The sequence below is a fragment of the Nerophis lumbriciformis genome, linkage group LG10, assembly GCF_033978685.3.
Source record: "Nerophis lumbriciformis linkage group LG10, RoL_Nlum_v2.1, whole genome shotgun sequence".
Taxonomy (NCBI): domain Eukaryota; kingdom Metazoa; phylum Chordata; class Actinopteri; order Syngnathiformes; family Syngnathidae; genus Nerophis; species Nerophis lumbriciformis.
The window spans coordinates 10,146,134-10,159,705 of NC_084557.2; the positions used below are offsets into that span (position 1 = coordinate 10,146,134).

Here is a 13,572-nt window from a genome sequence, read left to right on the forward strand (position 1 = left end):
CAACTTTGGAACTGTTTTTTCCATACACAGTAAAACACTAAAATGTTAAAAAACTAACAAAAAAAATTGAAACGAAGATTTTATGGTAAAAAAAAGAAATGGCAGCTCTGTTGCTTTGCATTGTTTTTCCATTCCATTTATTCAATTTTTTGTATGCTGTAAAAAAAACAACCCACTGCTTTTACTGTAAAATTCTGGTGACTGAGCTGGTAGTTTTTAAAGTAAAATGTAAAGACTTTTTTGTGCATATATATATATATATATATATATATATATATTGGGCTTCACGGTGGCAGAGGGGTTAGTGCATCTGCCTCACAATACGAAGGTCCTGAGTAGTCTTGGGTTCAATCCCGGGCTCGGGATCTTTCTGTGTGGAGTTTGCATGTTCTCCCCGTGACTGCGTGGGTTCCCTCCGGGTACTCCGGCTTCCTCCCACCTCCAAAGACATGCACCTGGGGATAGGTTGATTGGCAACACTAAATTGGCCCTAGTGTGTGAATGTGAGTGTGAATGTTGTCTGTCTATCTGTGTTGGCCCTGCGATGAGGTGGCGACTTGTCCAGGGTGTACCCCGCCTTCCGCCCGATTGTAGCTGAGATAGGCTCCAGCGCCCCCGCGACCCCAAAGGGAATAAGCGGTAGAAAATGGATGGATATATATATATTCATATATTACTCATTGTTAAAAGCAGCCCTCTAAGGGCAACCATAACTGCGATGTGGCCCTCAATGAAAACCAGTTTGACACCCCTGGTTTAGATAAATGTGTATAATTGATCAGAGCGTATAAAAATGCGGCCAAATATACAGATAGTGACAAAAAGTATCCAAGTGTTTGTCATCCTATTTATCTGGATGCAAAAACCTTTTTATTCAAAGTTGCTTTCTGCAGTGGGGATCAACCACCCTTTCATAACCACAAATTGTTAAAAAATAGCAAAATAAAACAGGGGGAAAAGTTTGACATCTGCTCCAACTGCAAACATGTTGGCATCCATAGTTTGTGTGCATGTCATGTGCTCACAGAACAGGTCTGGGCTGCTGGGTGAGCAGAAGTCCGAAGCGCTTCTTCACCGTCAAGCGATGCCGAGAGAACTTATCGTCGGGGGAGAAGCGTGCTGGGTGGGCTGAGCTGGTGGGCTGCCCATTGGGTCCCTCTTTCTGCAGAAAGGTAAAGCAAAAGGAAGTTTTTACTCGGCAACACAACATTTTCGCTTCCTCTCCTACATGAAGCAAGCCTCCATACGAGCTTAGCATGCGTCTCATCACATTTCGTCCCATCACTAGGAGTACCAGTTTATTCCTTTTATTCTAGAAAAGCCTTGCCCGTAATAAAAATACGGGGACATCAATATAATTGTAAAATGTCCAAGTATTGAGTTTGTGATCTGAGGAAATTGCGATTAATCTTGTGTCCACTAAATTGGACATAATGCACGCCTGCTTTTAGACTGCCATGTATGTTATTAGAATGAACATAATGTAGTCATTTTGTGGACATTAGTCCTATTATATTTGTTTAATAAGTTACTTTTGATGTTAGGGGGCTCATTGTTTTTGCACTATATTTGACATTACATTGAATATTGACATTTACGTAAATATTGTTGAAACCAAAACATTTTAAATCTTTTTAATTGTTCTTATATGTTTATCAACCCACCAACATATGTTGTCCACCCTAGAAGACATTTCATCGACCGCTCGAAAATGTTAAGAATAAATTTACTTTTACTCATGTTTAGTAAGTAATAAAAACCCTTGGGGAAGTAAAATCCTAATTCCTGACGTTTTCAGAGGTCCAAATAGTTATCCAGCTACTGATTAGCAAGCAGCAACAGGTGTGTTTGAAGGTAAGTTATACACCATGGCACACACAAGCTACACAAACTCCACTGGATGTGTGTTTTTGCTCTATTTATTGGACAAACTTGACAGTATATAAGTAACAGTTTATCCTAAGGCAGGGGTGTCAAGCTTGTTTTCATTGAGGGCCATGTTGCAGTTTTGGCTGCCCTCAGAGGGCCGGCCGCTTGTAACATTAATAAAAGAAACATACAGTACATGTATAAAAGGATTAGCCACAGGACAATGTCACAAGAAAACTTGTGCATTTGATTAGTAAATGTATATTTTGCCTACACTGTAAGAAAAAAAATCTGTAGACTTTGCGGTAAAAAAGCAGAATTTTACCATAAAATGGTCACACTATTTTAATGTAAAATTCTGGTGATTGAGCTGCCAATTTGTTTGTTTTTTGGCATAAAAATGATGGTTGCTGTTTTCTCAGTGTATTACTGTAAGTGTAAAAATGGTACCACAGTTTTTTTTCTTACAGTAGGATCCTGAAGACTGAGCTGTTTTAAAAACATAAATTGTCATGTTTACAGTACAATTTGATGGATAAATTGCTTTGAAATCATCAGGCTAAGTAGATATTTATGTATGTTTTTACCCCAAAAATGTTTAGAATGTATGATAATATATTTGTTGCATCAGAGTGTCTGCCCTGAGATCGGTAGGTCGTGAGTTCAAACCCTGGCCGAGTCACACCAAAGACTATAAAAATAGGACCCATTACCTCCCTGCTTGGCACTCAGCATCAAGGGTTTGAATTGGGGGTTAAATCACCAAAAATTATTCCCTGGCGCGGCCACCGCTGCTGCTCACTGCTCCCCTGACAGGGGGTTATCAAGGGTGATGGGTCAAATGCAGAGAAAATTTCACCACACCTAGTGTGTGTGTGACAATCATTGATACTTTAACTTTAATTATGATATAGATAGTTTAAGAGATACAGTGGGGCAAAAAAAAATTTAGACAGCCACCAATTGTGCAAGTTCTCCCACTTAAAATGATGACAGAGGTCTGTAATTTTCATCATAGGTACACTTCAACTGTGAGAGACAGAATGTGAAAAAAAATCCAGGAATTCACATTGTGGGATTTGTAAAGAATTTATTTGTAAATTATGGTGGAAAATAAGTATTTGGTCAATAACAAAAATTCAACTCAATACTTTGTAATATAACCTTTGTTGGCAATAACAGAGGTCAAACGATTACTATAGGTCATCATTTTAAGTGGGAGAACTTGCACAATTGGTGGCTGACTAAATACTTTTTTGCCCCACTGTATATAACTGAAAGTAGAACATGTATTTTTTCCAGTCAAAATAGAAAAAGAAACAAAGATAAAGTACTGCATATAAGATGCATATTTCCAAGCTTCAAAGGGCCATTCAAAATGATGTGGCGGGCCAGATGTGGCCCCCGGGCCTTGAGTTTGACACCTGTGTCCTAAACAAAATTCAATTTTGGTCTTTAATATTACATAGGTACTTGTATTCATCATACAGTATTATGTTTTAACTCCAGAAAATACACTGTTATATTTAAAGAAAATGCAACACTAAATTGGCCTTAGTGTGTGAATGTTGTCTGTCTATCTGTGTTGGCCCTGCGATGAGGTGGCGACTTGTCCAGGGTGTACCTCGCCTTCCGCCCGAATGCAGCTGAGATAGGCTTCAGCACCCCTCGCGACCCCAAAAGGGACAAGCGGTAGAAAACGGATGCATGTCAACTTTTGTTTTCTATGTATAAAATTACTGATGTTTGCGGTACTAAAATATCTTGTTTCTCCTATATATTAGTGATGGGTCCGGCAACACCGGTGCATCGGCGCATGCGTCGAGCTCATAGAGCAAAACCCTGTGTCGGTGCGCGTACCGCTTTTAGAAAGTCACGTGACCGATCATGAGCCGTTTGGGTCACGTGACCGATACGCGAACTGTGTCGCACTGACGCCTGCGCGCCAAACTGTGTTTTTATAAGGAAGCGCATCTGTCAACGACATGCTGCTGCCAACAGAATCGTCGCACTTCTGTCGTTGGTCATTTCTAATTTATCGTCGTCGGAGATCATGGAACAGCCTCAGGCAAAAAGAAAGATTTCCGCCGTGTGGGAATATTTTGATCATATATCGGAAAAAAATGTATTTGTGTTAATTTCCTTGTCGTTTCATCCTGTTCTCTCAAAGTTTCCACTTGATCTATTAGAATTCAAAATCTCTTCAAAATGATTCTTAGTTTACTATTCATATTTTCTGCGGGTTAAATGTCTCATTTGTACGACAGAATTGTCGTACATTAACAAATCCACCTCCTCAATGCTGTCAGCCGGAGAAATAATAACTAAAAAGAGAAATCGTCTAAAATGTAATACGTTGGAAAAACTGTTTTTTTTTCAATAAAAATGTGTAAAAAAAAAAAAAAAAAAAACATTCCCAGTGTAATAAAGTTCAAAAACAACTTACCGTATTTTCCGCACCATAAGGCGCCCTGGGTTAAAAGCCGCGCCTTCAATGAACGGCATATTTCAAAACTTTGTCCACCTATAAGCCGCCCGGTGTTGTAAGCCGCATCTAACTGCGCTAAAGGAATGTCAAAAAAAACAGTCAGGTCAGTCAAACTTTAATAATATATTAAAAACCAGCGTTCTAACAACTCTGTTCACTCCCAAAATGTACGCAAATGTGCAATCACAAACATAGTAAAATTCAAAATAGTGCAGAGCAATAGCAACATAATGTTGCTCGAACGTTAATGTCACAACACACAAAATAAACATAACGCTCACTTTCTGAAGTTATTCTTCATTCATAAATCCCTCGAATTATTCTCCTTCGTTGTCCGAATTGAAAAGTTGGGCGAATGTGGGATCCAAAATGTCGTCTGACGCTGTCTCCCTGCCTCCCTGTCTTGGTGAACGTCACGTGTGTTCGCCTTCTGTCATCCACTGTTCCCACGCAGTTAGCAGTCTAGCTTCGAATGCCCTGTTGACACCAATATGTAGCGGCTGGAGGTCTTTTGTCAATCCACCCGGAATGACGGCGAGTATTGAATTAAGCGCGTAAGCGTGTCTCTTAATGTGATGTTATGAGCTAGCAAATATAACAACTACACTACCCAGCATGCAACGATAGTGACGAGCATGCGCGGTAGCCCTGAGAAGCGTTGTTGTATGCTGGCAGTTAGAATGTGGTTATGAGCACGCTGTGAGTAAACGTTGAGAACTCAGTTAACACGCCTCGTCTGCATTATTTATAATTAGACAGACAACACACTTAATAGGAGCCATTTTGGGGTCTTTACATAAACACACAAATGGAAATGAAACGTCACATATCCCAGCATGCACCACGCGCTTCTTCTACGGGGAAAAAAGATGGCGGCTGTTTACCGAAGTTGCAAGACCGAAACTTTATGAAAATGAATCTTAATATTTATCCATATATAAAGCGCACCGGGTTATAAGGCGCACTGTCAGCTTTTGAGAAAATTTGTGGTTTTTAGGTGCGCCTTATAGTGCGGAAAATACGGTATATGACACCCAGTCCACAAGCATCCTCGTTCACAACACGTTATCTTAGATTTCCATGTTATGATACATGTTCACATTATTTATGGACTGTATCTAAAAAATATAAAAACCTATTTTTATTTAAATGAAAATATGAAATAATTAGGGATGTCCGATAATGGCTTTTTGCCAATATTCAGATATTGCCCAACTCTTTAATTACTGATACCGATATCAACCGATACCGATATCAACCAATATATACAGTCGTGGAATTAACACATTATTATGCCTAATTTGGACAACCAGGTATGGTGAAGATGAGGTACTTTTTAAAAATAATAATAAAATAAAATAAGTTAAATAAATTAAAAACATTTTCTTGAATAAAAAAAGAGTTAAACAATATAAAAACAGTTATATAGAAACTAGTAATTAATGAAAATGAGTCAAATGAAGTGTTAAAGGTTAGTACTATTAGTTGACCAGCAGCACACACAATCATGTGTGCTTTCGGACTGTATCCCTTGCAGACTGTATTGATACATATTGATATATAATGTAGGAACCAGAATATTAATAACAGAAAGAAACAACCCTTTTGTGTGAATGAGTGTAAATGGGGGAGGGAGGTTTTTTGGGTTGGTGTACTAATTGTAAGTGTGTCTTGTGTTTTTTTATGTTGATTTTTTAAAAAAAACGATACCGACAAAAAAAAACAACGATACCGATAATTTCCGATATTACATTTTAATGCATTTATCTCTAGAAATAATCCTAAATGAAATACAATGACTTAGTTTATATAATTGTATATAATAGGTCATCAAATCAGTGTCAGTTGAGTCGGTCCATAGGTTGCCTGTAGGGATTTTTAATGTCCAGCAAATGTCAGTATTTAGTGACACAGTATCGACACAGTATCAATACAGTTTTGCAATGTGTCGAAACGCTTCATGACGCCTCATCAACCCATCACTACTATATATGCTTTTTAGTTCCTGTTTAAATTTGTCATAGTTTGAAAAGGCACCAAATTGCTCCATGTGAAAAAAAGATAAGGACACAAAATGGCCCTCGTGCCGCACTTTGGCTACCAGTGACTTACTGGCGAGTTAAAGTTTGCTAGAATTGAAAATATGCAGGCTACAATTCTAAATTGTTTCACCATGTGTCAATTATACATTTATTACTACTTTCTTGGTCTAGCGTTGAATGGATAGACTTATATGGACACATTTGTAACTATGGCAGCGTAGTGAACTAGCTAGCATGTTGTGCTAGCCCACGCTGAAGAAGCTAACGTCACGCTACCTTGAGAGTGTAAACTCTATCTCCGTTGTCGTCCAGGTGATACTGCAGGAACATGTTGAGGGTCGCTGCTCTTGGACGACCTTTAAAAGCAAGTCAAAGTTGTAGTTTTCGGAAGAATAGACGCCACAATACGTAGACTTTCTCTCCTCGTGTGGCGTCGTGACGAGTTTACACCGGATATCCTGTTTGGTTTGGCGCTAAGCATTTTGGGAAATGGTGGCAAAATGTGTTGCGTTTTGTTCATTGACACAGCTAATATACAAAGAGCTTGTTGAAACACGAGAACTTACATACATTTATGGAATTTACGGAATCAATTGTGAATGGCTAAAACGTGTAAAGCTAAATACATTTATTCAATCTCCTGCATTGTATCGACAGATATAAATGAGTTGTAATGAAGCACAACGGCCTGAGGAGGACAGTAAAACCTCACATTTGCCGGACTCTGACGTTTACCTCTTATGAAGAAGAGCATCATCAGAAAGGTTAGTTTTTTTTATTATTTTTTTTATTATTTTTTTTATTTTATTCCTCGTTGCCGAAAGCTCAAACTACTCGTACACGTTTTAGTGTGTCTGTATGCGGAGTAAAACTATGGTACAAACTGGACTTACAACACAAGCAATGCCAAACTATTAATACATTTTTGATTGATTGAAACTTTTATTAGTAGATTGCACAGTACAGTACATATTCTGTACAATTGACCACTAAATGGTGAGACGCGATTAAGGTTTTCAACTTGTTTAAGTCGGGGTCCACGTTAATCAATTCATGGTAAAGATCAATCAATGTTTACTTCATACTTGCCAACCCTCCCGAATTTTCCGGGAGACTCCCGAAATTCAGCGCCTCTCCCGAAAACCTCCCGGGACAAATATTCTCCCGAAAATCTCCCGATTTTCAGCCGGAGCTGGAGGCCACGCCCCCTCCAGCTCCATGCGGACCTGAGTGAGGACAGCCTTTTTTCACGACAGGAGGACAACAGGGTGACAAGAACTAAATCATACAGACTAGAGATACATTGTATTATGTTTATCTTACCTAAAAATAAATATATTTATTAATTTTAAAAAAACAAAAAACTAAATACATTTTTACTATATTTTGCTAAAAACATCAACATTTATTGTATTTTTATTTTTATTTTTTCTGACTCCTTATTACATCCAGCCATAGAATTATACATTAAAATAAACATATTTGAAATAATTAATTTTAAATTATCATAATTCATTTAAAATTACCATATTTAATTATTAAAATAATTGCTTGTGTATCAACAACTTTAGCATTTTATTCATTACATTTTGAAGCTCTCAGAAGCCAAGTTATGTTATATTCCTTAAGATTTATTTATGCAAGTTTGAAGTATCAATTATCTAAACACAGTTTTGTTTGCATATTTTCAGGATGTAAATATATATATATATATATATATATATATATATATATGAAATACTTGACTTGGTGAATTCTAGCTGACAATATACTCCTCCTCTCTTAACCACGCCCCCGACCACGCCCCCCACCCCCCGAAATCGGAGGTCTCAAGGTTGGCAAGTATGGTTTACTTATATAGCCCTAGATCACGAGTGTCTCAAAGGGCTGCACAAGCCACAACGACATCCTCGGCTCAGATCCCATATCAGGGCAAGAAAAAACTCCAACGCAATGGGATGACAATGAGAAACCTTGGAGGGGACCGCATTCTAAATAATTGATCTGTTCGCAAATGTCACACTATAGGTGCAATCACAAGTGATTACATGACAATGTATCTACATTACAATTAATGTATGGGCAGGGAGCGATGCCTGCGCAAGTTACCAAATAAAGACGAACTACAAAAAAAAAGGAAAGAAAAGTAATAAATATGTAAAATGTGAATGATATATATCAATTGATTCAGTCAGAGAGAGTTTTTGGGTTTAAACAAGTTTACCTAATGCATACCACTGTTTATATGTTTTATGTGGCGCAAACAATTAGTTAAAGGGGGGAGATGTAATGAATGGGCAGTGAGCGATGTCTGCGCGCATGCACGGAAGTTACCAAATAAAGACCAACAGGTACAAGCGACCGTCTCATATAAAGTACAAGCGTACAAAACAGTGATAATTGGTCTTTTTTTTTTTCAAAAACAAAAAGATGACAATATTTTATTAAAAGCTTTAATTTCAATAAAAGGCGCACTCTAAAACAGTTAAAATATCCATATTTGCAGCTCAGTGTCTTCAGACTACTATTTTTCCACCTGACACAAACATTATATGATGCTCATGTTCAGTATAGGCGTTAACTGGCGACCACAACAATAGTCGCAAGTGTAAGAGCGATGGAGAAAGTGTTGGCTTTGAGGCCCACACAGGCGTTGCAATATAGCCGGTTGCAGCACTTATAGCTGATTGTGAAGACGACTCCTTTGTAGGGGAGCTCATGAATCCATCTGCAATTCTTCCTAGGCATGCAACCGCTGGCCGACAGGGCGCTGTAGTTGCCGAAGCGACCCTCCGCTTTGAAGCACACTTCATCCGGCCGGCATTCTGTCACAACGTGCCCATATTTGACCTCCTTTTCCTGGATGGGCCTGTAAAAGCAGCGCAGGTTGCCGCAGAGCAGACAGGGCACGAGGTAGAAGAACACGGCGGCGTGCAGGAGCTGCGACAAGGTCAGCCTACATCAAGAGACAGGATTATATACTTCAAACTTACAGGTACATTTATGGCACAAACTATTTAAAAATGTCTTTAAAGTTGCATGCAGTGAAGCAAACAAGAGGTCAAGCAACATTTTGTACACAATCTATATTGATCCTGAAATATGACCATACTTTTAAAATATGCTCTAAGGGACCACCTGTTAGAGTAATCTTAATTAGACATGCAACATATTGTAAATCATTCTAAGATCTGCCCTTACAATGCAGCACTTTTTGACCCGTCGAGGCTACTGTATCAACTTGATGCACGCCTGCGTTGCCAGATGTACAATAATTCTTATTTGTGCGATGAGTTCCCCCTCTGCATAATCAATAACTACAAAAATGTCAATGTTCAATAATATGAGCCCTTCTATAGGTATATTCTGCCAATGGCATATTTCACCCTCCCTCCATTGGTGCTGGTACTTTAAAGAGGAAAAATGCAGTAATCCATACCAGGGTTGTCATACTCATTTTTATTGGAGGGCTTAATCGCAGTTACAGATTGATTGATTGAAACATTTTAGTAGATTGCACAGTACAGTACATATTCCGTACAATTGACCACTAAATGGTAACACCCCAATAAGTTTTTCAACTTGTTTAAGTCGGGGTCCACGTTAATTTATAAGCTGCCCTAAAATGGCCGTGAATATAAAATGTATACTCATGTTACTATCTAGATGCTTGTGCTTTGAAATCACAAGTCAAGGTAAAAAGCAGATTTTTTTAAATGTTTGTGTGTATTTTAACAAAAAAGTTTGGAAAATTGTATATTAGTGTTTTTTAACCACAGGGCCTGTTGTTGGGCCAGGAGCTCCTCCCCCAGATGTCCACCAAAAAATATCCATTTCTCAGCTGTGGTCCATACAGGCTGCAGGATACTCAGTTGTAATGCACTTTTCCACCACTTGTGGCAGTAATGACAATATCAAACAGACAGAAGAAGCCTGCAGCTAAAAGCATAGAGAAGTTTCTTTAGCGCAAAAAATATGACTACATTGGTGAAGCTGTATCCTCATTTGCACTTTAATTTTATTGACCATTTAATTAAGAAACACATTTTCATTCATTGTTATAATTCATTATACATATATAAATTACATTTTCAGTTTTTATGAGTCCCTTCCTTTGCAGTGTATCCATCCATCCATTTTCTACCGCTTGTTCCATTTATTACGGACCGCAATGTCCCTTTGGGACAGAGGACCCTATTGTATTTTGTGCGTTTTATTATTATTATTATTATTCCGCAGCTTTGCGCTGTAATTTGACCCCCTTAACATGCTTCAAAACTCACCAAATTTGACACACAACATCAGTACTGGAAAACAAAACGATTTAGTCAAAAAACCAAACCCCAAAACTCAAAATTGCGCTCTAGCGCCCCCTAGGAAAAAACACAGACAAAACTGCCTCTAACTCCCAGTACGAATGTCGTAGAGTCATGAAACAAAAACCTCTATGTAGGTCTGACTTAGACCTAGTTTTATTAGTATTTCTTATTGTAATCAGCCTGACATTAACATTGATAATTTATGTAATTAACACATACTTTCATAAAATTTGAAAAAGTTGTAAACTGAAAGTAGGTTGACTACAACAGTAAGATTACAAAGTCAATGTTAATATTTGTGTGGGCTCCAGGCCCCTTTGTAGTGAAAAAGTTGGGCCCGAGGTGAGAAAGGTTAAGAACTCCTGCTGTATATGATAATATATATTTGCATTTTCAGATATTAAAGTTGAAAAGATACGCAATTGCACACGACACCTGCAATTTTTCGGGTTCTAATATGAAATACTTTGACGCATATTATTGCCAGGCTTTTCCTGGCCACATAAAATGCGGTAGTGCCAGATGTGGCCCCTAGGGCCTTGAGTTTGACACCTGTGAGCTATACTATACAGTTTTTAATGTAGCAGAGGGTCCTAAATCAATACTATTCCTCAAAGTGTGATCATTTTAAGTGTCTGGTAAATTGTTATTTCCCATCTGGCAACACTGATTCACACTGGGCAGGGGGATAACTGAACAAGATAATTTGGGCAAAATAGCAATGTGTTTTTTTTTTTTACGAAACTGTTCAGAGAAAAAGCATGGTAGCTCGTTTCCAATCCAAAAATTGTAGACCACTAATTAGTGCAGCTGTGAATCTTACAACTCATGATTCGATTCTCAATTGAACATGATTCTTGATTCAAACAGATTCTCGCAATATATATATACATATAGTAAAAAAAGGCAATAAAATATTTTCAAAACGGATTACCAAACAAACAATAGATATGAACAGATAGAGTCCAAATGAATAAACATTTTGATTTTTTAAACCTTATTTAAACATAAGTGCTAATTACAAATAGGGTTCAAAAGCAGCAAAAATAGAAACTGCAGCCAAAAAAAAAAACACATTACGAGATCATGTACCCTTTTGAGCCCTATACAATCAATAATTAAAAATGTAGAGAAAACTGACATTGCAGTGCATTCTGGGACTTGTAGTATAGCAATGCATCTGGCTAGTGCTATTTCATTGTCCAAATAAAGGTCGTGTTTAGTATATAATGTTAAAATGCATAAATGTAAATTACTATCATCAGTGTCCATTTTGGGAGTGCCGAGATGTAATGTAAGAATGTTTAAAGAACCTTAAAAATGTCAAAATGTTTTATATACACACACAGGTGAATTAGATTGTGCTAATGAAGAAAAACAAATTGACCCCTCAAAAATACTGAAAACGCAGACAATACTTTCTTCTGTTCTTTGCAAGTTATGATGACTTCCCATTTTTTTGAAGTGGATCACGTGATTTTTTTTTTTTCACAAAGCAGACATTTCTTCTTTAGAAATAAACTTTCCATCCCCCAACTTGATTGTGTCAATCAATTAACAGTTGCCTGACTGTGCATTTTGCACTCAGGTGTGAATGTTTCCTCCATTACCGTGTTGTCTTTAAAAGTGACCATATCAAAACTTACATAGTCTTGTCGGAGGTTTGGACTTTTCGTTGAGAAAGCAAAACTTTACAGAGCTTGTCTTCATCAAGTCTGACTGCACCGCTGACTGCAAGTTTTATGTTGTAGGCCACGCCTTCACACACCTGATTGAAATCTCTACACACAGCAAAGGGGGAGATTCAACATGTTGCATTTATTTGCTTTTTTCCAGGAGGTCTGACAAAACTCTCTGGAGCAATAAAACCCACATGGTGGTTGTGATCCTTGCTAAAACAAACAATGGGACGAGACAAAGGTGAGGGACTGTGGCTAAAAGGGCCTCCCCTTATAGTCCTGCAAACGCCTACAAAGCGGAGGCGCTCGTGTTCGCACACGACCCCCAGATCTGCTCCCTGAGAGCACGGGTGATGTTGGAGTACTGCGCCCGTTTTGTCATCATCCCCAGCAGCATCTTCAGGATGGCCTCAGACTCCGCCGCCATGTTGCACTTGTCCCTGCAGCAGCAGCGGTGCGTCACTCGGAACTCCACCCCCCTGTAGGAGACCACCTGACGGGCGCCGCAGAGCTCGGCGTCCACGCAGCCCTGGGAGGACAGTGCGTGGAAGGCGCCGTAGTAACCCTTGGAGGCGGCGCAGCGCTGGCCGGGCACACATTGGGTGGTGATGTTGGCACATGACCCCTCTTTGGGCTGCAGGGGGCAGAAGTAACACAGCAGGGTGTCCAGGCTCAGCACTGGGAGGAGCAGGGCTGCGGTCACCAGGATGGAGGTCAGGCTGCAACGACGTCACACCTTGTATTAACGTTAAAGCGGCAGGTTAAGACAGTGCACATGTGTGTTCTTCACCTTCGGTTTCTTGGTGCTCCCATTTCTGTGTGATAGGCCCCTTGGAGGTGTGATGTGCTTCAGAGGTCCAAATAGCTATCCAGCTACTGATTAGCAAGCAGCAACAGGTGTGTTTGAAGGTAATTTATACACCATGACACACACAAGCTGCACAAACCTCACTGGATGTGTGTTTTTGCTCTATTAAATTGGACAAACTTGACGGTATATAAGTGATTGAAACTTTTTATTAGTAGGTTGCACAGTGAAGTACATATTCCGTACAATTGACCACTAAATGGTAACACCCGAATAAGTTTTTCAACTTGTTTAAGTCGTTGATTCATGATACAGATATATACTATCAGATATATACTATCATCATAATACAGTCATCACACAAGAT

At 38.8% G+C, this 13,572-nt stretch overlaps 2 protein-coding genes across 2 annotated transcripts; both read right to left on the reverse strand.

Annotated features, from left to right (window-relative positions):
- Positions 1–833: 833 nt before the first annotated feature.
- Positions 834–6,866, reverse strand: nop10 (NOP10 ribonucleoprotein homolog (yeast)). Its single transcript, XM_061970292.1, has 2 exons — positions 6,676–6,866; positions 834–1,162 (listed from the first exon to the last, which is right to left on the reverse strand). Exons 1-2 carry the CDS (start codon positions 6,727–6,729, stop codon positions 1,022–1,024), a joined length of 195 nt encoding a protein of 64 aa, XP_061826276.1. The 5' UTR covers positions 6,730–6,866; the 3' UTR covers positions 834–1,021.
- A 5,651-nt stretch (positions 6,867–12,517) lies between these two features.
- bncr (bouncer) lies at positions 12,518–13,299 on the reverse strand. Its single transcript, XM_061970290.1, has 2 exons — positions 13,188–13,299; positions 12,518–13,116 (listed from the first exon to the last, which is right to left on the reverse strand). The coding sequence occupies exons 1-2, from the start codon at positions 13,208–13,210 to the stop codon at positions 12,687–12,689; spliced, it is 453 nt and encodes a 150-aa protein (XP_061826274.1). The 5' UTR covers positions 13,211–13,299; the 3' UTR covers positions 12,518–12,686.
- Positions 13,300–13,572: the final 273 nt, after the last annotated feature.

Coding starts and splice junctions, on each gene's coding strand:
- nop10 (XM_061970292.1), bottom strand. CDS start 6,729: ATGTTCCTGCAGTATCACCTGGACGACAACGGAGATAGAGTTTACACT. Junction 1,163..6,675: donor ATAGAGTTTACACTCTCAAG/GTAGCGTGACGT, acceptor ACCTTTCTGCAG/AAAGAGGGACCCAATGGGCA.
- bncr (XM_061970290.1), bottom strand. CDS start 13,210: ATGGGAGCACCAAGAAACCGAAG. Junction 13,117..13,187: donor GGAGCACCAAGAAACCGAAG/GTGAAGAACACA, acceptor ACGTCGTTGCAG/CCTGACCTCCATCCTGGTGA.